Raw genomic sequence first — 24,798 nt, 5'->3', positions numbered from 1 at the left:
CAGAACACTCTCTAACATAAACCACAGAATGATTTTTTTGATCCATTTCCTAGAGTAATGAAAATAAGAACAAAAATATACAAATGGAACCAAATTAAACTTAAAAGCTTTTGCACAGCAAGGACTTCCCTGGCAGTCCAGTGGTTAAGACTTCATGCTTTCAATGCAGGGAGTGTGGGTTCGATCCCTAGTCAGAGAACTAAATATCCCACATGCTGTGGAGCAGCTAAAAAAAAGGAATCCATAAACAAAATCAAGACAACGCATAGAATGGGAGAAAATATTTGCAAACAAAGCAACCAGTAAGGATTACTCTCTAAAATATACAAACAGCTCATGTAGCTCAATATTAAAAAATCAAACAACCTAGTCAAAAACTGGACAGAAGACCTAAATAGACATTTCTCCAAATACAGCTGGCCAATAGGCACATGAAAAGATGCTCAACATCACTAATTATTAGAGAAATGCAAATCAAAACTACAATGAGGTATCACTTCACACAAGTCAGAATGGCCATCATCAAAAAATCTACAAACATTAAATGTTGGACAGGGTATAGGGAAAAGGGAACCCTCCTACACTGTTGGTGGGAATGTAAATTGGTACAGTCACTATGGAAAACAGTATGGAGGTCCCTTAAAAAGCCAAATATAGAGCTACCATATGACCCAACAATCCCACTCATGGACACATATCTGGAGAAAATCGTAATTTGAAAGGATACATGTGCCCCAGTGTTCACTACAGCACTATTTACAATACCCAGGTCATGGAAGCAACCTAAATGTCCATCAGAGGAGGAATGTGGTTATACACAGACACACACACACATAGGAATATTACTCATCCAAAAAAAAAAAAAAAGAACAAAATAATTTCATCTGCAACAAAATGGATGGACCTAGAGATTGTCACATTGAGTGAAGACAGAAAAAGACAAATATCATATAATATTGTTTATATGTGGAATCTAAAAAAAATGGTACAAATGAACCTATTTAAAAAACAGCAATAGAGTCACAGATGTAGAAAACAGACTTTTAGTTACCAAGGTGGAAAGAGGGGGGAGGGATAAATTGGGAGACCGGGAATGACAGATACACACTACTTTATATAAAACAGATAATTAAAGAATCTACTATATAGCACAGGAAACGCTACTCAATACTCTGCAGTGACCTATATGGGAACAGAATCTAAAAAAGAGTGGATACATATGCATGTATAACTGATTCACTTTGCTATAAGCAGAAACTAGCACAACATTGTAAATCAACTATACTCTAATAAAAATTAATTCAAAAAAATAAATATTTTTTTAAAAAGCATACTCACGGCTTGCTGCCTAATGAACTAATGTCAGTCTTAAGTTTTTAATAACATAACATTCTGCCCTTGGCTCTACTCTATTTAACAATTTTATCAATGATTTGCATGAAGAAGTTGAGAGAGAAACAGGCAAGAAATGAGACAAGATATAATCAGGAACAAAAATTAAATCCCCAATTACAGAATGACATTAATGTAAGAAACAAAAAGTCTTGCATTAAAGTCTCTGAAACTAACTCTACCAAAATATGACAGTCAAGATGTAGCTTAATATAAGCATGTATTAAAAAAAGACTGAGGGTCTTCCGGAGACCAAAAGCTCAAAATGAGTCATCAGTATGGTGTGATTGCCAACTCCCAAAAAAGGGGAAAAAAAAATCAATCTTAGCTATAACAGTATCTAAAGACAACAATGATCATTCCTAAACCTAAAGGAAAAGATTATTTTGAGCTTATCATACTGAACCGAGAGAACTGTGTTCTGTTCTGTGTACCATACTTGACGGAATAACATGAAAAGAATAGAGCATGTTCAGAGGACAGCACACAAAATGATGAGAGGACTAGAATCCATGTAATATGAGGAAAGACTAAAATAACTAAAAATGCTGAATCTGAAGAAGAGACTTTCCAGAGACAGAAGTATCTTCAAATAGTTGAAGAGCTGACATGCAGAAAAGGAGTTATAATTATTTAGACACAATGAGTATAATTTAGAACAATTTCTGTTCCTTTTTGACCTTGAAATTGACTGGAACTGTCCATACAAAAAAACAGATGTTATGTCAATTCTCCCTGAGAAGAAAATAAGCTAAGCCATCAAAGCTAAGCTTTGCTAGAAAAAGCTAAGCCAAGAAGAAAAAAAGCTAGGCCTTTTGTGATCCATTTTTACAAAACTTGACTAAAAAGGTTATGTACACAGAAGATAAAACTCAAATGGACAATAAATCTATGAAAATATACCCAACTTCGCTACTTAACAGATAGGCAAATTAAAACATCCATGTAATATGATAACATTAGAGCAAATGAAACTGGCTGGGGAGTATCTAAGAACTCTCTATACTCTCTCTGCAACTACTCTGTAAATCTAAAACTGTCCTAAAATAAAATGTTACCTAAAAACAACAACACCCTTCAATCATGCAAAATTTTTTAAGTCTGACAAAACAAATATTACAAAGAATAATAGGGAAAGAGAAAGGAAGAGGCAATATAAATTGTTCAAACTACTTTTGACAATGATTTGGCAATATTTGTTAAGTTAAAGATGCTTATAGCATTTGAGCCAGCAGTTCAAATTCTTAATTACAACACAGAGTAGCACTGCCACTAAAACGTAGCCACAGCCATGTGAGACTATTGAGCACTTGAAATGTGGCAAGTCCAAAATGAGATATGCTTTAAGTATAAAATACATACTAGACTTCAATGATTTTGCATAGAAAAGAAAAAGAATGCAAACTATTTCATTAATAATTTTTTTATTGATTACATGTTGAAATGATAACATTTTGGATATACTGAGCTAAATAATTTGTATTGTTAAAATTAATTTCATGTTTAAGCTTTTTTAATGTGGTACAAAAAATACAAAATTCTTTACATTTGCACTGTTTCAATTGTACAGCACTGCCCTAGAGCTTCATCCACTAGTGTTCAAGAAATAAATTAATGAGTCATAATCAACATTTACATTTTTAAAAGAAAAAGCATAGAATAGAAAATATTCATATCAAAAAGCATAGAATAGAAAATATTACATACACATACACTGTATGTAATAAGGGTAAAATGATTTCGTTAAACATTTGATACAGTGTGTATATACCAAGATGTGATGGAAAATACATCTCCTTTCCATAGGTGGTAGTGGTAGTCAAAAATGTTTGAAAGCTCTTGATAAACTCTTCAAAACACAATGTTGTAATGCTGTTGAGATTAGATAAATTGTGGTACACTTATAGTCAGTGTAATATTACTAATAAACAGTATAAATAAATGAACTAGAGCTAAAATATCTGTATGGATAAATATCTAAAACATAATACAGGGCAAAAAAAAATACAAGTTGCAGAAAAAAATCATACAAAATGACACAATTTATGTAATATTTCAAAGATGAAAAAAAGGCACCTTAATCTTTTAGAGGGCATCCCTGGAGGCTCAGATGGTAAAGAATCCACCTACAAGGCAGGAGACCTGGGTTCAATCCCTAGGTTGGGAAGATCCCCTGGAGAAGGGTATCGAAACCCAATCCAATATTCTTGCCCAGAAAATCCCCATGGACAGAGGAGCCTGGCAGGCTACAGTCCATAGGGTCGCAAAGAGTCGGACAAAACTGAGTGACTAAGCACAATCTTTTAGAAGTATGTGGCAAAATGTGAAGATTCAACAAAACTTAGTGGTAGTTTTACAGGTCTTCATTATATTCTTCTTAAACTTTTCTATGTGCTTCAAATACTTATGTAAATACCAGGTCTCAAATACAATAATTTAATGAGTCATAATCAACATTTACATTTTTAAAAGAAAAAGCATATTTCTTTAAAATATGCTTTAAAATAAAATATTCTTTAAAATATTTAATATTTTATTTAAATATATTTAAAATATTTTTAAATTAAATATTTTAAATTAATTAAAATTTTAATTAATTTAATTAATTTAAAAATTAATTTAATTAATTTAAAATTTTAATTAATTTAAAATTTAATTTAATTAATTTAATTTAAATATTTTAAATTAAATATTTTATTTAAATATATTTAAAATAGTCTTTAAAATAAAAAAGCAATATTAAAAGTAATAATCCTTACTCAATGTTTTTAACCCTTAAGATGAAAGTGAAAGTCACTCAGTCGTGTCCGACTCTTTGTGATCCCATGGACTATACAGTCCCTGGCATTCTCCAGGCTAGAACACTGGACTGGGTAGCCATTTCTCTCTCCAGGGGATCTTCCCAACTCAGAGATCGAACCAAGGTCTCCCAAGTTGCCGGTGGATTCTTTACCTGCTAAGCCACAAGCGAAGACCTAAAATAGCATATCCTAAATTAAAACTTAAGGTAAGTGGTAGTGGGCTTTGTTGTTGTAAAATGATAAGCATTAACAAAATACTGACCTAAATTTTTAAGTCACAGATTTGTAGCCAATCTGGTTATGACATATTTCATTATTATATCAACGTGAATGCAAATGTACCTTAGGTCTAATGATGTCCCCCCCCAAAAAAAGAAATACGGTAAACTCTTCCATACCTGGCATGGTTGCGGAATCTGGTTTTCTAGTCAATTGAACTGCTTTTTTAACTAAGAATTCCCACAAATAGCATCCACTGAGTACCAATTTTCAAAAGAATTAAGATACAATAAAATGCACTTAAACCTAATGCTACACAGGATATAATTTATTTTTCACTGATGATTATGGAAAGGCACTTCAGGATCTAGCAGTAATTTTTTTAATGTCCTTTTAACACAGATTTCTATTTCAGATTAAACCAGTATTACTACCGGAGAAGGCAATGGCAACCCACTCCAGTGTTCTTGCCTGGAGAATCCCAGGGACAGGGGAGCCTGGTGGGCTGCCGTCTATGGGGTCGCAGAGTCGGATACGACTGAAGCGACTTGGAAGCAGCAGCAGCAGTGTTACTATGCACAAATAAAAATCCCAAGAAAACAAGCTATAAATTGTGAATTCTATTTCCCTACGCTAGTTTATAAAAGGATTCCAGTGTGTTAAACATTAACATTGTTTTCCAATACATAAATGAGAAAACTTGGAGCTATGGATACTCCGAAGAGACAAAATTAGGAAACAAAATACATTCAGATCTTAGACAAGGCAGCAAATAGTTAAACATTTTATTTACTATTTTGACCCTTTCTAGTGTAAAGCTAAATACCTTTAAACTCCATGAAACGACCATCAGTGCTCTCCATTTTGGAATCTCTGGCTCAGACCTATGAAATAAGAAAATATTTTAATATTCTGTCCTTTATTCTCCAGCTTCTCAATAAATTTCTTTTCAAATTTTTCCTGTCAGTTCTGTTCCAAAAGAAAAAATGCTGAGGAAATTTTTAAACCTGGAAAAGGCAGTTAATGAAGGCCAGGGTCAAGCTCCTACGACGTGAACTCACATTAGAGAAAATTTTCATCTCGAGTCTTACGACAATCCGCCCCGTAACACAAAAACCGCCCGGGCTCGGGCAACACTAAAACCGCCCGGGCTCGGGCTACCCTGTGATTGGTCTGTCTGCTTGTTGCCTGCTCTAATTGGCTCAAAATCTCCCACCCTGCCGCCATACCATCAAAGCATCCAATCACTGAACGTCCTTTTTCCCGCTCTGCAGACATAGCTGGCGCGCCTCAGCTCCCTGCCCCCAACGGTCCCTAACCGTGCAGCTTCAACCGAATTTTAAGTCCGTCACATCCAAACTCCAATAAAACCTCCCACCCTGCCGCCATAGCGTCAAAGCATCCAATCACTGAACGTCCTTTTTCCCGCTCTGCAGACATAGCTGGCGCGCCTCAGCTCCCTGCCCCCAACGGTCCCTAACCGTGCAGCTTCAACCGAATTTTTTTTTTATAAATTTATTTATTTTAGTTGAAGGCTAATTACTTTACAATATTGTAATAGTTTTTGCCATACATTGACATAAATCCTTCACATCCAAACTCCAATAAAACCTCCCACCCTGCCGCCACAGCGTCAAAGCATCCAATCACTGAACGTCCTTTTTCCCGCTCTGCAGACATAGCTGGCGTGCCTCAGCTCCCTGCCCCCAACGGTCCCTAACCGTGCAGCTTCAACCGAATTTTAAGTCCGTCACATCCAAACTCCAATAAAACCTCCCACCCTGCCGCCATAGCGTCAAAGCATCCAATCACTGAACGTCCTTTTTCCCGCTCTGCAGACATAGCTGGCGTGCCTCAGCTCCCTGCCCCCAACGGTCCCTAACCGTGAAGCTTCAACCGAATTTTTTTTTTTATAAATTTATTTATTTTAGTTGGGGGCTAATTACTTTACAATATTGTAATAGTTTTTGCCATACATTGACATGAATCCTTCACATCCAAACTCCAATAAAACCTCCCACCCTGCCGCCACAGCGTCAAAGCATCCAATCACTGAACGTCCTTTTTCCCGCTCTGCAGACATGGCTGGCGCGCCTCAGCTCCCTGCCCCCAACGGTCCCTAACCGTGCAGCTTCAACCGAATTTTTTTTTTTTATAAATTTATTTATTTTAGTTGGGGGCTAATTACTTTACAATATTGTAATAGTTTTTGCCATACATTGACATGAATCCTTCACATCCAAACTCCAATAAAACCTCCCACCCTGCCGCCATAGCGTCAAAGCATCCAATCACTGAACGTCCTTTTTCCCGCTCTGCAGACATGGCTGGCGCGCCTCAGCTCCCTGCCCCCAACGGTCCCTAACCGTGCAGCTTCAACCGAATTTTTTTTTTTATAAATTTATTTATTTTAGTTGGGGGCTAATTACTTTACAATATTGTAATAGTTTTTGCCATACATTGACATGAATCCTTCACATCCAAACTCCAATAAAACCTCCCACCCTGCCGCCACAGCGTCAAAGCATCCAATCACTGAACGTCCTTTTTCCCGCTCTGCAGACATGGCTGGCGCGCCTCAGCTCCCTGCCCCCAACGGTCCCTAACCGTGCAGCTTCAACCGAATTTTTTTTTTATAAATTTATTTATTTTAGTTGGGGGCTAATTACTTTACAATATTGTAATAGTTTTTGCCATACATTGACATGAATCCTTCACATCCAAACTCCAATAAAACCTCCCACCCTGCCGCCACAGCGTCAAAGCATCCAATCACTGAACGTCCTTTTTCCCGCTCTGCAGACATGGCTGGCGCGCCTCAGCTCCCTGCCCCCAACGGTCCCTAACCGTGCAGCTTCAACCGAATTTTTTTTTTTATAAATTTATTTATTTTAGTTGGGGGCTAATTACAATATTGTAATAGTTTTTGCCATACATTGACATGAATCCTTCACATCCAAACTCCAATAAAACCTCCCACCCTGCCGCCACAGCGTCAAAGCATCCAATCACTGAACGTCCTTTTTCCCGCTCTGCAGACATGGCTGGCGCGCCTCAGCTCCCTGCCCCCAACGGTCCCTAACCGTGCAGCTTCAACCGAATTTTTTTTTTTATAAATTTATTTATTTTAGTTGGGGGCTAATTACTTTACAATATTGTAATAGTTTTTGCCATACATTGACATGAATCCTTCACATCCAAACTCCAATAAAACCTCCCACCCTGCCGCCACAGCGTCAAAGCATCCAATCACTGAACGTCCTTTTTCCCGCTCTGCAGACATGGCTGGCGTGCCTCAGCTCCCTGCCCCCAACGGTCCCTAACCGTGCAGCTTCAACCGAATTTTTTTTTTTATAAATTTATTTATTTTAGTTGGGGGCTAATTACTTTACAATATTGTAATAGTTTTTGCCATACATTGACATAAATCCTTCACATCCAAACTCCAATAAAACCTCCCACCCTGCCGCCATAGTGTCAAAGCATCCAATCACTGAACGTCCTTTTTCCCGCTCTGCAGACATAGCTGGCGCGCCTCAGCTCCCTGCCCCCAACGGTCACTAACCGTGTAGCTTCAACCGAATTTTAAGTCCTTCACATCCAAACTCCAATAAAACCTCCCACCCTGCCGCCATAGCGTCAAAGCATTCAATCACTGAACGTCCTTTTTCCCGCTCTGCAGACATAGCTGGCGCGCCTCAGCTCCCTGCCCCCAACGGTCACTAACCGTGCAGCTTCAACCGAATTTTAAGTCTTTCACATCCAAACTGCAATAAATATCTCCCACTTTCAGTGAGCCCACACCACTGTCCATACTTCATCCACGTCCCCAAACCCTACCTTTTGCCCACCTTCTTTCACCCGAGAGTTAGCTCCATAGTTCAAAATCACTGCCTCAGAACCACTTTAAAAAGTATTTGCCTATGGCCGCTTCATGTTAATGTCTGGCAGAGGCCATCACAATAATGTAAAGTAATTATCCTCTGATTAAAAAAAATAATAAAATAATTTTTTTAAAGTGGTAACCTAACGGCAGCCATCTCTTTGCTAATTAGAAACCACCCAACTAACCTGTACCTGACCCTCCTCTAGCACTTCCGACCAAAAAAATCACTTACATCAGCCGGCACAGCCGATGTCACTGCGCTCCTCCGCTTCCCGAGTCCACAGTGCGAGTCGTCGACGAAGACGAGAACGCCAGACGCCGCACGCCAGGTGCCGCACGCCAGACGCCGCACGCCAGACGCCGCACGCCAGAGGCCGCACGCCAGACGCCGCACGCCAGACGCCGCACGCCAGACAAGCTCCTCCCCCAATAGTGACGTAAGTCAAACGCCCCCGTCGCAGAGCTGTTCGGATGCAGAGCCTGAGCTTCCAGGCGCAGTCTGTACATGAAGTTCTGGGGATGCAGTTCAGAGGGCTGGAGTGAGAATCACTGAGAGTGAGGGAGTATAGTGCAATACTAAAACATACTGCAGTTACTACAGGAAGAGTGCAGATTGTGAGGGTTACAGGAAAGAGGAGAGCAGGTCTTCGAAAGAAAAAAAAGGGAGGGAGGGAAGAAAGAAAGAAAAGAAAGTAAAATAAACAACGTTGCCCACTGATATTCAAGAGTAGCAAAGTCAGAAATATCAGAAGTTGAGGAGACTGAAAAATCCTGAGTTCCAAGGTATGTTTCTGCTGCCCTGCCCTTGTCAAGTCTTAAGAAAAATACCCAGTGACTCCCCTGCAGGTTCACAGAAAGGTCAAGGGACCTACCCAACTCCAAACAAATGATTTCATTGATGGTGTGGAATATATATATGTGAATGTTTGATTCCAGCTAAATCTATGAGTGATGCTTGCAAGCAAGGAGTTGGCCTCTGCTGAAATCTACACTCAGAGACAGCAGTGTTAAGACATGATGTCTCCATATTTGGAGACACCCCATATCAAAACATTAACAAGCCTCCCACTTCTTTTCTCACATACCCCTCTTTTAAGCCCTGTGCACCTCAGTCAAGCAGGATGTGGAGCTGGCTAACAAGATGAAGAGAAGAGATTATGGCTTCAAATCTGGGAACACTAACAGAGCTTCCTCCTGAGCCTGAGAGTCTCAGATTCAGTCATTATTTACTATGGAAAAGATGAGATGTCTAAAAATAATTTCTTTTCCCTCTTCAAAATTTTCTGCATCTAAATCACATAGTATCATGAAGAAAAGGGTGAAAACAGGAAGTACTGCTGTTAAATACTTTTCTTTTGGATCCTGCTCTATTAAACCCTGGTATATAATTCACAATCTTAGATTGCTAGATTAGGGGAAGAAGTATGGTGGAAAAGGGCAATGTGTGTGTATGTGTGTGTGTGTGTGTGTGTGTGTGTGTGTGTGTGTGTTCAGTTGCTTAGTTGCATCCAACTCTTTGTGACCCCAAGGACTGTACCAGGCTCCTCTGTCCATGGGATTTTCCAAACAAGAATACTAGAGTGATATTTCCTCCTCCAGGGGATTTTCCTGACTGAGGGATCGAACCTGCATCTCCTGCATTGGCAGGTAGATTCTTTACCACTCGAGCCACCTGGGAAGCCCAAAGGCAGTAGAGTATCCCATAATTGACTGAATCTTTATGCACTAATACTGTGTGACCTGGAGCTAGCTACTTAGAATCTCAGTACCTCAATTTCCCCATCTGTAAGATGGGAATAAAAGTCATTCTAGGCTTCTGGTTCAATGGAATAGTGTACATATTAACAACTAAAACAGTGGCTGGCATATGGTAGGTACTTATCAAATGTAAGTTCCCATTTTAATTCCCTATTTCCTGGTTGGCAGTTAAGAGCTCCCAACTTCCATCATCCTACCTAAGCTCCTGGCTGTAGCATAACTCCTTTGTTCATGGATGAACAAATGAACAAACAGGATGATAATGAGACCTCAGTTCTCAAGCCTACAGTGGTCCTTTGAGAGCTCTTAGTTTTTAATAATGTCTGTAGTAGAATGGCTATTATATTATCCAAGATTATATAAGGCATCCAGGAATCAAGTGACTCAGTTGATCAATACTGACTGCAAATATGACTCCAAAGTCAGGTCTACTTACTGAGCTGACACCACTGCATTGAAAGGGCCAGTGAAAAAAGGAAAATATGCAGAAAGGTGAAAAACCCTTAGGTTATATGGATATCTCCAATGTTTTTGTTTTTGGTCTCGATAGCCTCTTTAGATGTTACAAGGTAATGAGGATTAAGAGACAGAAAAAGAAGAGAGAGAGAGCAGAGGAAAGGAGATAAAAGAAGCTGGTGCATGTTGAGAAGGACATGCAAGAGTGAGCAGTGAAATACCATTAAGCAGCACTCAACTTGCTGTAAATTATCTTCCCTTTCCCCTAGCATAAACTATAAATTTTCCACTCCAACCCTTTAACAAATTAGTGCAGAAATTGTGAGATAGTACATAAGGCAGGTGAACAGCTTGGACTCTAATGAGAGCTTATTAAGACTCCCATTAATAGAGTGAATTAAAAGAAAATAAGCAGCTGAGAATACAAATTAGTTAATAAGCATTACACCTTGTCGAAAGAAGAAAAAGACCTCTAGAATAAATATGTAAGTATGGGCTGGAAAATTCCAAAAACAAATTAATAATGAAGCAAGGAACAGGCTTATTCTACTAGATATTAAAACTACCATAAATAAAATTGTATGGTAATAGTGCATACAGAGAAATGGAACAAAATAGAGTCCAGAAACAGGTCCAAGTATATATAGAAAGGATTCAAATCAGTGGAGAAAAGAGCTAGTCAGGAAAAAGTATTGAAGTGAGATAGCCATTTTAAAAGAATAATAAAACCAGATCCCTGACTTACTTCATATTCTAAAATGAATTCTGAATTAATCAAAGACTAAATTGAATCATAAAACTTCTAAAGGAAGTTTGAGTGAATATTTTATAAACACAACAAGATTTACACATGATCTGAAACCAGAATCAAAATGGAAAAATAATAAGTTTTACCACATAAAAATTAAAATCTTCCTAATGGTACTGTAAGCAAGGTTGAAAGACAAACCACAGATTAGAAAAAGGTACTTTCAACATATGTAATAGACAAACAGTTAATATATCTAACATGAGAGCTCTTAAAGTTAAAAAAAAACAAATTCTCTAGCTCAGAAATCAGCAAAGGACTTGATCAGACAATTTGCACAGGAAGAAATATAAATAGCCAATAAACACATGAAGAGATATTCAGCCTCACCAGTAATCAAAAAAATGCAAATAAAGCAAGTGAATTTTTTTCATTTATCAGATTGGCAAAGGTTAAAAAGATTAACAAAACTTCAAATTGATAAGATGTACAAAAGACCCACTCTTGTGCACTCTTGGTAGGAGTACAAATGGGTATCAAAATCTTAAAAGTGGGGGCTTCCCTGGTGGTCCAGTGGCTAAGACTCCCATGTTCCCAGTTCCGGGGGTCTCAGGTTCAATCCCTGGTTGGAGAACTAAGATCCCATATGCCACAACCAAGACCCAGCACAGCCAAATAAATAAATGAATATATCTTTAAAAAATCTTAGAATGTATATACCCTGTTTCACAACAATTCCTCTTCTAGGAATTTTCCTAAAGAAAAAATTGGAAAATTCTGCAAAGATAGATTAACAGAAATGTTCACTGACACATTGTAAATCTCTTAAACGGTCACCTAGTTGAATCTGGACTATTTATACAGCCTAGTATATATTAATACCATATAGTGGAATACTTATACAGCCTTTAAAGACACTGCTGAGAAAACAATCTAAATGTATAAGACGGGAAATGCCTGTATCCTACCATTGAATTTTAAAAAGAAGTTACTAACTGCTCAAAAAGGTGTAATTTTATAGATTTGAATAACTACAAAAACTATTATACAGGGAGTTCCCTGGTGGTCCAGTAGTTAGGACTCAGCACTTTCATTGCAGTGGCCCCAGGTTCTATCTCTAGTCGGAGAACTAAGATCTCACAAGCCGTGTGGTGTGGCCAAAAAAAAAAGCTACTATACATACAATAGATATGCAACAAAGATTTACTGTATAGCACAGGGAATTATACCCAATGTCTTGCAATAACCTATAAATGGAAAAGAATCTGTAACAAAGCTGAATCACTATGCTGGACCCCTGAAACTAACACAATTGTAAATCAAGTATATGCGTGTGTAGCTGCTAAATCATGTCCAACTTTTTGTGACCCCATGGACTGTAGCCCACCAGGCTCCTCTGTCCATGGGATTCTCCAGGCAAGAATACTGGAGTGGATTACCGTGCCCTCCTCTAGGGAATCTTCCCAACCCAGGGATCGAACCCGGGTCTTGGGCATCTCCTGCATTGGCAGGTGGGTTCTTTACCAGCTGAGCCACAAGGGAAGCCTTACATAAAAATAAATAAATATTAAAAAAAATAATAAACTATTGGGATGGTTTCTGTCTGAGTATGAATGGAAAGAGACATAAGTGGCTACAGGGACCAACCAATCCCACTAAAACGTAAATTGAAAAAAGAAAACAGTTCACAGAAAGATAAACACTTACGTATGTATATTTTAACAAAAATGTGTGGAAGAGTATTTACCAAAATATTAATGTTTATCTTTGAGTGTTGGGATTTGGGATTCTTTATATCTTTCAGTTTTTCACTGTCCTACAATGAACACATTTTTATCATTAGGGGAAAAAAGAAAAGCTATTTCCATTTTTAAAAATCCACAGGAAGATGAGGAAGTTTTTATCTGATGGGCATGTGTTTTTGCAATAAAGTATGAGACAGTCAACAACAGAGAGTACGAGGGAGAGATCTGAAGAACGTGAATAAGGTAAGAAATAGTTGTTTCAGAGAGCAGGGGAATCAGAGAGAAAAAGAGGATTTCCAGCACATTTGAGGGCCTGGTCAAACTTGATTGTTAACCCACCCACCTGTGTGATTGCCACCAACAATCTTGAACTACAGAGGTCAAAGTATGAAAAAGATGTCTGGATTCCTCTGGCTGGGGTGGAGAGTACTCTGGAGTATTGCCTAGTGAGATAGATATTCACAAGAATGATAATGATAATAAATTCAGAAATATAAGTGTAAAAGAGAACAAGCAAAGATTGGAGGAAACTGATAAAAAGAGAAAGTATATCTGGAGAGTTGGGGAGTAGTGAATTGGAGGACTCATGAGGCCAGAATTGTGGCAGTGGGGTTACTTGGGCAAATGAGCTATAGCTTGAGAAGATGTATACAGAAAATTTGATGTAAGTATCTGAGGTGTAACTCATTGCAACAAATCACAGACCCACTCTCACCTTCGCTTATTATAACACTAATCCACACACTTCCTGTCCTTTAGTTGCAGGCCCTGGAATTAACTGAGTTCAAGAGTGACTGGAACCTACCTCTCCTTTCATTATCCACTTCAGCACTTCAAAATCCTAGGCTCTGGGCACACAGAATTATAAACTTGCCATCTTCTTGCCTTTGGCACAACATTCCCTCCTCCTGAAATGCTCTCCCATCATATCTGAAATTACACGTTACCCATCCTTTAAACCAGTTTAAAAGCTTCAACCTCCAGGAAGATTTCACAGGACTCCCTCATGTAACTGGTACTTCATGCATTTACCTCTCTTATGATACTTATTATTTCCCACTTGGGGTCTATACTTATTTGGGGCAATTTTATCTCTGACTCTTTGAAGATATTGACTGGACCATGCTTAAAAAAATTTTCTACTCCAGCTTCAAGCATAGCATCCTACAGAGATTATTCACTGTATTAACTGTTTCCAAAATATGGTGTATGCCATTATTTTAGGTGATGCACAGCCAAGCATTTTTTAATAGTTGGATATTTTAATGTGTATTAGAAAAGTTCTGTTTTCCACTTATAATAGTGGTGAAATGTTTTCTTTTTTAATTACTTTATATATTTTTTGGCCATTCTGGGTCTTGGTTGCTGCACACAGGCTTTCTCTAATTTCAGCAAGTGGGGGCTACTCTCTAGTTCCAGTGGGTGGTCTTCTAATTGTGGTGGCTTCTCTTGTTGCGGCACACAGGCTCAGTAGTTGTGGTGCACAGGCTTAGTTGCCCCATAGCATGTGGGATCTTCCCGGATCAGGGATTGAACCCATGTCCCCTGCATTGGCAGATGGATTCTTAACCACTGGATCACCAGGGAAGTCCCCAAATAGTTTTTTAAAAGATGTATATATTTAATCTTAAAAACAGTGTTTTTTAATAAATAGTATAGTACTTACACAAATAGAGAAAAATTCATGAAGGTTATACTTATCTGTCTGAGACACTGCACTGAAAGAAAAAAGACCTAGAGAACCGAATCAAAGAACTACTCCTTCCTTCACAAATGATTTGTTTAAACAGTAGTGCCAGGATGTATTGCGCTCTCTCCATTGACAATCTCTTTTAAGCATATTGTATTCTTGTATTTACAAGAACTGCCCATCTAAAAAAAATTCTCTCCCTCAACTCCCTCCAGCTGTGCCCTGAAATGCTCATCTATAGCACACATTCTCTTCCTCACCTTCCATTCACAATCCACTGCAATCTCGCCTCCCCCACATCTGACAGAACCTGCTCTTAAAATTATCAATTACCTACTAACTGACAAAACCAATGAAACCTGTCATCTTATTTAACTTTACTCTCTAGGCAATATTTGGCATTGTTGACTGCTCCTGAGAAGTTTCTTCCTCCCTAGACTGCCACATCACTCTCCCGTCTCAGTCATTCCTTCTCCATTTCCTCCTGCACTGCGTCTTCCTCCTCCATCCCTTCAATGTTAGTTCTAGTCTTTTACTATGATTATAAAAGGAATTTTAAAAGTAATGCTTGTATCTAGTAAAAAACTGAAAAAGTACAGAAGAGAAACCAGAAGTTTCTGGCTAATTTTTCCGGAAAAAAAAAAATGTATAGATGCATTCTCTTTTGTTCACAGAAATATTTTGCACCTTGGGGGTCATTATTCCATTTTGTTCTGTCTCTTGCTTAAAACGTCTTGGAAAAAAAAAATAATAAAAAATAAAAATAAAAAAAATAAAACGTCTTGGATCTCTGTCCATCTATATCATCTCTTGGCACATATAATTCTATCTCCTTTTTTTAAGTAAATACCATGCTGTTTTATTTTATTTAGATTTATAATAAGCTTTATATTCAGAAAAGCAAGACCTTCTACCATGCTATCTCATCTTTCTAATGGCTGTGTTAAGTATTCCACTGAATTAATGTATTGTAACTTAACTAGTTCCTGGCTAGTGCATAGTAGGTGGTTTCCAACTTTGACAGTATTATGAAAAATGTCACTGAAAATATCCTTACATATGTAAAATTTTAATTCCTATCAATGAAATTATCAGATTAAAAAGGATGTTTTTAATTCTGGTATCATCAAATTACCCTCCACAAGTCACAGGAATATATATCCCTATCATGCATAAGATTGCCTTTTACCCTCACTTTTGCCAGTGCCTTGTCATTGAAATTTGTTTTGCCAGTCTGTAAGAACTGAATTCTCATGATTGTTTTCATTTGCATTTCTTTGATGAGTGAGGTTGAGTATCTTTTTTATATTTGTTTGCATTTTATATTTTTTCTGAAAACTATATCCTTTACTCATTTTTCTCTCAGGTTATTCATCTCATATTGACTTTTTATGAGTTCTTTGTATATAAAAGAAATCATATAATTTATGCTTCAATTTTTTTGATTATTTCACCCCAAGGCAATCTTTATCCCCACATAGCTTCCATTACATACTCATCTGCTCTCTGAGTTCAGTTCAGTTCAATCGCTCAGTCGGTTGATGACTTCTAAATCTATAACTCTAGCTTAAGACCTCTAGCCTAGCTCCAAGTTCCAATTGGTGATTATGTATCTTCACCTATATGAAGCTCAACTCCTGTACATTTATAAACTCACCATATATGGAACTGAATTTGCAAAGTGAAAGTGAAAGTTAGTCACTTAGTCCAGTCCGACTCTTTGTGACTCCATGGACTGTACCCCACCAGGCTCCTCTGTCCATGGAATTCTTCAGGCAAGAATACTGGAGTGGGTTGTCATTTCCTTCTCCAGGAACTGAATTTATCTTTTCCCAAATATGCTCCTCTTCTTATGCTCTCCATCTTGGCTAATAATTTGATCATTCACCCAGAAATCTAAATCAGCCACTTTTTTCTTACCTCGTACATCCACATGACCAAAATTCTTGAAATATTTTGCCCAAATGACTATGATGCTCTTCTAGTTACTGCTAGCAATGTCACACAGTGGTTAAAGAGTACATGCTGCAGAGTCAGAACTGAGTTTGTATCCTGGCCCTAATCATTCAAACTTATGTGACCTACAGCATATTCCTTACCCCAAACCTGTTCCCTTATCTGTAAAAAATAATTATCATAACATCTACTTCATTGGGTTATTACAAGAACTAAGAGATTTATGCACACTATCTGGCCTATAATAAATACTCAATAAATGGCAGCTATTATCACACTTCTCTAACTTCCCCCCACCCCCTTCCAAGCTATCCTCCTTGCTGCTGCCAGCCTAATAAATCCAACCACCTCTTTTGCTTGGAATCATTCAGTGACAACACCCTCTCCCCTCCACACACACACACACACACACACACACACACACACACACACACACCATTTTAAGATAACGTCTGAATTCCTAAGTAGGGTACACACACACACACACACACACACACACACACACACACACACACACCATTTTAAGATAACGTCTGAATTCCTAAGTAGGGTACACCAGGCCATCCGCGTGTTATCTTTCACCACAACTCCATACATGCTGCCCTTCAGCCACATTAAACTATATGTCATACTCCCAATATAGTACGCCTTTTCACACTCCCACAGCCTTGTGCACTGTTCACTGGCAGACAAGCCCTCTCCCTCAGTCCATTTCATAAACACCTACTCAGGGAATTCCCTGGCAGTCCAGTGGTTAGGACTCTGAGCTTTCCCTGCAGAGGCCCCAGATTAATCCCCCATGAGGCACACTGAAGTCAAGCACATCCTTTTCCATGCTTCTGCAGCACTCGGCACTTACCTCTACCCTGGGACAAATCACACTGTTTCCTGCTGACCTGCTTGTCTCCACCACTAAATGATGAGTTCCTTGAGAGCAAGGACTATGTTTTATTCATGTTTGTATCCTCAGCACCCAGCACAGGGCCTAGCATTTTATAGGAGCTCCTCATATGCTTGTTGAGTAAATGGATGAATGAATAGTTCTTGGTTTGAGCAGCTCTAACCTCTGTTCCCTTACAACAAGTATCTATAACATACACAGTCCTTTACCCACTCTCTCCTACTGTCCCTTCCTCTTCCCAGAAGTACCAAACACCCCAGCCAAAATTTCTGTTGTCCAGGCGGTCACAGGAGTCTGGGACTGGTCCAACTAGAAGGAGTGGAACAGAAGACAATGGTCTCAGTGTTGGCCTTGACCAATGCCAGTGTTGAGATCAGAGTCCACCCCCAAATCCCAGAGATGAGTGTTGCTGCCTACTTATTTACAAACTAACCTTTCATGTAGCAAGGGGAAAGTATCTCAAGTTTGTTGCCTGAAGTGGGATTAGACTTGATGGCTACTTACACCATCCTACTCAAACCCCAAGCCAATAAGAAGCACACACAGGCACAACAGATACTTTTGTGCTGACAGAGCAAACAAAAGACACTGAAGTTCTCCACACTGAAAGTCAGGCTCCATATCACCTCTAGCAAGCAAAGAACAAAACATAAATTCTTTTTCTAGTTTCTTTTAATAATAATTTTTTAAAAGCTGGTTAAGCAACTACAGATACAATTAAAAAGTAAACGACTGACAAAAAAAAAAAAAGATGAGAAACAGCAAAGACACATCCTTGACTCCACAGTAAATATAGAGCTCTATCCATGTTCCCCCACCAACATCCTATGGGAAGCCTAGCTCTCAGTGTGGTCAGGAGTACACTCCATTATTGTGCAGGGAGACCAGACAGCATTCAGGTGTGATGATGTCAAATCGAATGCACACAGGCACTGCTGAGGTCCAAATCTACAGTTCTGGCCCTAGACTTGAGTGAGGGTTGGTCACTCTTAACCTCTTCCAGGCTGTGCCGCATCCCATAGCCGAAGTAGATAGCAAATCCTAGTGGGAAAAGGTAGCTGTGAGGTAGAGAAATAGTGGTCTGCAAAGGCTTAATATGGCTCCTACTTTGAGACCAAGACAGAAAGGAGGTGGGATAAGACCCAAGAGGCCTACTCTTCCCAAGAATACCTACCAATCAGCATCCAGACCCCAAATCGGGCCCAGGTGCCAGCTGTCATCTGCATCATAAGGTAAATATTCACAAAGATGCTCATTAGTGGGAGAAAAGGCAAAGCAGGTACCTGGGAACAAAGCAAAATCTTTGTACAGACCACAAGGTAAGATAGAAGAGATCCCCAACCTTTTTTAGCCAGGAAAGAGAGAGGCTGACTCCTACTCATGCTGTGTGTTTCAGTGCCTGCTCATGTAGTGTACCTCATATGGGACTCAAGAATATGCAGAGTCTGGGGAAATGGAACAGGAAAGAAATAAGCATCAAATAAGACGTTTTGGCCTAGGTATCTCCTATATCTTTCCCTTCTTGTCCAGTGAAAGAATATGTGAGACTGCGAGCTATCTAGAACCTATTCTTCGAAGATGGGTTAGTTGCAGGGAAAGAGGTCATTTACCTTAAAGTGAAGTTGGGCAGAGCTCTGTGGCTGTCTCCAGATGACTCCAGTGATCCCAGTAATGAGCATCAGGAGCAGCACAACCACTGCAATCCACACTGGGTCTCCAGAAAGCAGTGGAATGGACCACTGGGCCAGTACCAGGCAAAGGACGCTCAGCAGCAGAGCTTCAAGAGTCAAGTTGAAAAGCATTAAGACCAGTTCTTGAGAGCAACATGTTAAAACATTAAGCACCCCATTCCAAGGAGAGCCACCCTCTCTCCAGTTCACATCATGCTGACTCAAGAGAAAAATTCCAGTGCTCACCAAGCAGTGAGGAACAAACATAGACAACTTGGCCAGAGAGTGGAGTGGGGAGGGAGTTGAGTGGACAAAATAGTCCCTGTAGGGTCAGTTTCTCTGCTTCAGGGATCTCCTCCTGCAACTCCACTTCATCTTCCTCATTCCTCATCTCCTGGTCAGGCTGATATCTGAGGCAAAAGGAAGATGGGAGTATAAGAAAAACCCTTAACCATCTTCTCCAAGGCAGGTTAACCTTCCTCATCACCACTAAGGGTAGTCGCATTTTTTGGCAGGGAGGGATAGCCATACTCCTTGAGGAGAGTCAGGATGATCAAGGCAGAGAGGGGGGAAGAGAAGCAGATCCCCATCACTCCTCATCTAAGAATTAAAACCCAAACGACAGTATGCAGAGGAAAGGAGCCTCACCTGAGGATGAGAACACAAATAGCCACCAGGGAATAAGCAAGCAGGGTCCCAATTGACATGAGGTCCACCAGATCAGTGAGTTCAAAGAGGAATGCCATGAATGCTGAAATTGATGGGCAGAAAACATGAGCGAAGGCAAGAGCAAAGTGAAGGGAGTTGGTAAAACAACAAGGGGAATGGCAAAGAGTTTTCACCTGCAATAATGCCAGAGACCACAGTGGCCACGATGGGAGTGTGTGTGCTGGTGTGGATCCGGGCAAGGCCACGAAACAGGAGGCCGTCCTCTGCCATCGCATAGATCACTCGAGGCATGGGGAACATAGAGCCCAAGAGGCTGGAGAGAAGAATGCCCAGAGCAGTGTTGACCGGGTATCTCTTTCCTCCAAAATGTGAGCTTAAGGAGCCTCCACTTTCTGCTCACAGGCCTTTTAAGGGCTTTTAAAGGGCCTTTAAGGGCTTCCTAGGTGGTGCTAGTGGTAAAGAACCCACCTGCCAATGTAGGAGACGCAAGTTCGACCCCTAGGTTGGGAAGATACCCTACAGGAGGGCATGGCAACCCACTCCAGCATTCTTGCCTGGAACATCTCATGGACAAAGGAGCCTAGCAGGCTACAGTCCATAGGGTCACAAAGAGTCGGACATGACTGAAGCAAATTCGCATGCAGGAAGGCACGCAAGGGCCTTTTTAGGGATAGTCTCTGGTGTGGAATGCTATCACCTGAGACTCTGGCAGCAGAGGAGAACAAACATTTGACACTGACCTGGTAGAAAGAGCACAGAGGGATCCAATGGCTACAACATAGCGGGCTGGGGCCCACCCAGTATAGAGAAAGGCCTCAGGCAAGGGACTCTTGGGTTGAAGCTGGTAGTAAGGCATCATGAGCGTGAGCGCCGAAGAGATCCCAAAATAGGCCAAAAAACAGACGAAGAGTGAAATCACAATGCCTGTGGGGATGGAACGCTGGGGATTCTGGGCCTCTTCCCCTGCAGGAAGGGGCACAAGGTCTGAATCAGAGAAGCAGGCTTGGTTCTCTACCCTTCCCACAACCCGCAACACCACCTGAGCACAACAAGGTACACAAGCCCCGATGGAATGGGATGACTATTACCAGTGGTAGCAATACAGTCAAAACCAACGAATGCGTAGAAACAGGTCGCTGCTCCACGGAGAATCCCCTCGAAGCCAAAAGGCATAAACCCTCCAGAGCCCAGAGGGCCCAAGCTAAAGTGAAAGAAGAGACAGAAAAGGTAAGGGCATGTTCAGCCAACTGTTCTTTTTCTCCGAAGCCCAGCTACTCAGCTGGGTCTTCAAGGCCTAGGTTCCCATCCCCACCCCCGACCCCCACCAGAATCCCTTAGTCCAGATCCCCTGCTCTCCCCCATGCTCCCAGCTCTGTATCTCCTCTCCTAACCTAGAGGTGTCATTGAGTCCAGCCATGGCCAGTTTGTAGTCCTCTTCTGTGAGCTTCCAATTGTGCAGATCTCCCTTAACGAAGCCAGAGATGATGACAAAACCAAGAACTAAAAGATTCACCACCGTGAACACCTTGGTAACTAGGGCTGACTCACTAGCCCCCAGAGCCAGCAATCCTGTGGGAAAGAGGCATTCAGGACTTTAAGAAAGGCCTCAGTCCCAGCTCTGTTTCCCTGCCTCTAGATGCAGACCTTTCCTCCCCAGCTTCTCTTCTTTCTCACAGCTACCACCTCCACAAGCTCCCAAGCCTAGTCCCCACTAGCCCCACCCCTGTCACTGTCCCTGTCCCTGTCCCTTGCCTCACCAGTGAGCAACAACACAAGGCCCATAGCAAAAAAGTCTGGATATTCTGCGAGGACACGGGGAACGTGCAGTGAGATGCTCCCCTGCAGGGTCTGAGAGATGTGGTTCCCAATCAGGTTGTCAAAAGCTGAGCTCCAGGCCCGGGCCACACTGGCTGTACCTAATGGAGCAGAGGGAGAAATATGGGGTCAAGTTTCCTCTCTCATCTCCTTTCCTCCCTCTCCCAGACCATTGTCATAAGAACCCTGCTATTTTCACCTATTCTTACCTTTTAAGAACCAAAACCAGCCAATTAAGGAAGCCAGGACAGAGGTAAGTAGAACGAACAATTTCTCCACACCTTCAACCCCCCCAGCCCCCCAACAAATAACACGCATTTATGAACATTTAATTCCTGTGAATGATGACTATCTTGCTTCACCATTCCACCCAGCTATCTCGCTTCACCATTCCACCCAGATTTCCTGACTCCAAGCCCCTTCACTGGCTGCGTAAGTGCCCCCCTTGCCCCACCATCTCACCGATGACATAGGAGAGGATGAGGTTCCAGCCAGTGGTGAAGGCCCAGAGTTCACCCACAGTGACATAGCTGTAGAGATATGCAGAACCAGAACGGGGAACCCGAGCACCAAACTCCGCATAGCACAGCCCAGCCAACATAGAAGATAGGGCAGCCACCAAAAAGCAGATCACAATGGATGGTCCTGCTTTATCTTTGGCCACCTCACCGGCCAAGACATACACGCCTGCACCCAAAGTGCTGCCCACACCTAGGGCCACTAAATCCAGAGTGCTCAGGCATCTGGCAAGGCGAGTCTCAGCCATGCCTGGCTCCAGCGTACGTCTGCGTACCAGCTTTTGACCAAATCTGCAAAGCGCCTGCCACAGCATTCTAGCTGGAACTGAAGAGGATGCTAGGAAGGATCTGGTGAAAAACAAGACAAAAGACCTTCAATAGGGCTCATTATCCCTAAGCTCTAAGAGTGAATTACAATACCCACGCCACCAAGTAAAAGAATTGTGGGGGGAGGGGAGGAGGATGTTGAGGGGACAAAGGCAAGTCACTCTTCCTCTAATTAGACCTCAGTTTCTTCATTTGCAAGTAGGACTAACAATACCTCACAGGTTTGTGGAAGAACAATTTCAGAAAAGGTACGTGAAACTCCCCATCCTTCAGTGTCTGGCACCTTGTAGGTGCTCAATCAATATCAGTCTCTTCTTTCTTTGGCGGGGAAACTATAGAGCTTATCCTAGACCCCAACTCAGGAGCCAGGGAAGCTCATTTGCCTCCGTCCCCTGGCCTGTGGCTCTTTGGGAATTAAACAGAACTCAACCCAGGAGGGGCTAGCAACTCTGGGGAGAACCTCCTTCTAGCACCCAATATCCACATTCCTTTCCGGTGCCAACCCCCAGGGCTTCAAACAAGCATGGTTCCTAGATCGCCCGGAGAGAGGGGAGACCAATCTCGGCCACAGATCAAAAGTGAGCACCGACTCAGTTCCATCCCTCCTCTCCAAGCCCACACTGTAACTGGCACTGCCGTCGCCCAGGGGAGTAAGCAAATGTTCCCCCACTTCCTCCCGCCCCACAAGGCTGACCGGCAAGCATCAACAGTGAGGCGGGGCTTCGACATCTGAAGATTAGGAGATACCCACCCCCAGCGAGAGGGGCCCCTGAGCAGCCCGAAATTGCTAGCACCCGAGGGGAGGGGTTCCGCCTTATGCCCCCGACTCAGCTCCCAGTTTCTTATGCTCTCATCTATAAAAGGTCTGGGGCTGAGATGCAAATGGGAGCCTTGGCTCCCAGGACTGGGGTCTTGCCTGCAACAGGTCACGGCCGCGTTGATGCAGCTGCATGCCATGGTTGCCAGAGAATCCTAGGTATACCCAGACCCTCCCTCGTCCCCTCCGACACACGTGTCGGCCTTCAAGGCTTACCCGGGAGCTGTTGCAAGCCCAGGGCGCGGAAAATCTCGGTTAGGGTTCCGCGAGGCTGAGTTGAGCTGAGTTGGGTTGGGGCTGCAGAGTTCGGTTGCTCAGGCTTCAAAGCTGCTGCTTGGGGTCGTTGCGCGCCAAGCGCCCCTTATATACACCGGGAGGCGGAGCCGCTAACGTCATGGAATCCCACCCCCAATCCTCTTGGCTACACACCACACACACACACACACACACCTCTCTCTCTCTCTCTCTCACACACACACACACCTCTCTCTCTCCCACACACACACACACACACACACACACACACACACCCCTCTCTCTCTCCTGCTTTGCAAAAGGGATTGCGTGGGGCCTGACATTGCTTTCCACTTGCAAAAGCAAGACCAGTGTGGCAGGGAGCGAGAAAGGGGGGAGGGCAGCCTTTTCCTATTCTTCGCTAGGCGTCAGAGCTGGACAATAAGAGGCTTCCTGGCCTGAGACCCCCAGGGGATTTTCTACCTTTGTGCTTTGATAGTCAGAATCGGTAATTGACTGGAGTGGGGGAGGGGTGAGAGTTGGAGAGGAAAACAGCACAGAGGGGTCTCTGACTCATCTCTCTCCTTCTTCCAAGCTTTCTTTTCTACATGAGGTTACCTGAAATTAACCTGAAATTCTACGTGAGCTTTCACCCCTGAAATCTTTCCCAAGGACCCTACCAGATTGTGGATAGCCAGCTGACTCGAATCCCTCAGTTCTCACCCTCAGCTGTGGTGTTTTCCTAATGCAGTCAGCAGGAGAATGGAAGATGATTTCAACAGTTAATTAATCCCATCTAGATGTATAGGCCCCGGTCTCTCCATATTGTACCTCCAGCTACAAATAAATCTTAAACTAAATATTAACTATGAAATTATGACAATATTGAAATATTAGAGGAGAGGGCTTATTTAATTCCATTTTACTGATGAGTAAACTGAGGCTCAGAGGCATAACTTGCCTGACATAATACCATAATTATTTGTTGACCACCTTACTGATAAAACCTGGCATATTGGACTTTACTACCTGCTTCTATAGGTGCCATGGTGGTTTGTGGTGGTTTAGTCACTAAGTCGTGTCGGACTCTTGCAACCCCATGGACTACAGTCCTCATGGACTACAGCCTGCCAGGCTCCTCTCTGTCCATTGGATTCTCCACACAAGAATACTGGAGTGGGTTGCCATTTCCCATT

At 41.6% G+C, this 24,798-nt stretch overlaps 2 protein-coding genes across 21 annotated transcripts in view; both read right to left on the bottom strand.

The window, feature by feature from the left end:
* TEX11 (testis expressed 11) overlaps positions 1 to 17,840 on the bottom strand; it is a 196,489-nt gene extending 178,649 nt beyond the window's left edge. For 5 of the 20 annotated variants that reach the window (XR_014075957.1, XR_014075951.1, XR_014075952.1 and 2 more), the window contains exons 1-2: positions 8,531 to 8,583; positions 5,239 to 5,296 (exon numbers count right to left, since the gene is read on the bottom strand). Coding sequence is in view for 6 of the 20 variants with exons in the window: in XM_081566313.1 (XP_081422439.1) it covers positions 5,239 to 5,275 (37 nt within the window). In the remaining 14 variants the exon portion in view is untranslated. Of the gene's footprint in view, positions 1 to 5,238; positions 5,325 to 5,419; positions 5,524 to 5,614; positions 5,845 to 8,530; positions 8,584 to 17,510 lie in introns of those variants that run through there. The other 15 variants (XR_014075960.1, XR_014075954.1, XM_081566322.1 and 12 more) reach the window with 6 other exon arrangements.
* Positions 17,841 to 18,209: 369 nt separating this feature from the next.
* On the bottom strand, positions 18,210 to 23,785 carry SLC7A3 (solute carrier family 7 member 3). Its single transcript, XM_081566324.1, has 12 exons — positions 23,585 to 23,785; positions 22,169 to 22,572; positions 21,649 to 21,807; positions 21,283 to 21,460; positions 20,980 to 21,092; positions 20,632 to 20,854; positions 20,065 to 20,204; positions 19,871 to 19,973; positions 19,469 to 19,632; positions 19,163 to 19,329; positions 18,727 to 18,835; positions 18,210 to 18,593 (listed from the first exon to the last, which is right to left on the bottom strand). Exons 2-12 carry the CDS (start codon positions 22,536 to 22,538, stop codon positions 18,463 to 18,465), a joined length of 1,857 nt encoding a protein of 618 aa, XP_081422450.1. The 5' UTR covers positions 22,539 to 22,572; positions 23,585 to 23,785; the 3' UTR covers positions 18,210 to 18,462.
* Positions 23,786 to 24,798: the final 1,013 nt, after the last annotated feature.

Source organism: Giraffa tippelskirchi, chromosome X, assembly GCF_054371585.1.
Source record: "Giraffa tippelskirchi isolate mGirTip1 chromosome X, T2T-mGirTip1v1.2.pri, whole genome shotgun sequence".
Classification (NCBI taxonomy): Eukaryota; Metazoa; Chordata; class Mammalia; order Artiodactyla; family Giraffidae; genus Giraffa; species Giraffa tippelskirchi.
This window is presented reverse-complemented; position numbering and strand designations above follow the sequence as displayed.

Excerpts from the sequence above, each read along its gene's own strand:
- SLC7A3 (XM_081566324.1), bottom strand. The coding sequence starts at position 22,538 with ATGCTGTGGCAGGCGCTTTGCAGATTTGGTCAAAAGCTGGTACGCAGA. Across the intron at positions 18,836-19,162 it reads CTGCCCAACTTCACTTTAAG|GTACCTGCTTTGCCTTTTCT; the intron begins GTAAATGACCTC and ends CTTTGTTCCCAG. Across the intron at positions 18,594-18,726 it reads TGGGGTCTGGATGCTGATTG|GATTTGCTATCTACTTCGGC; the intron begins GTAGGTATTCTT and ends TTTTCCCACTAG.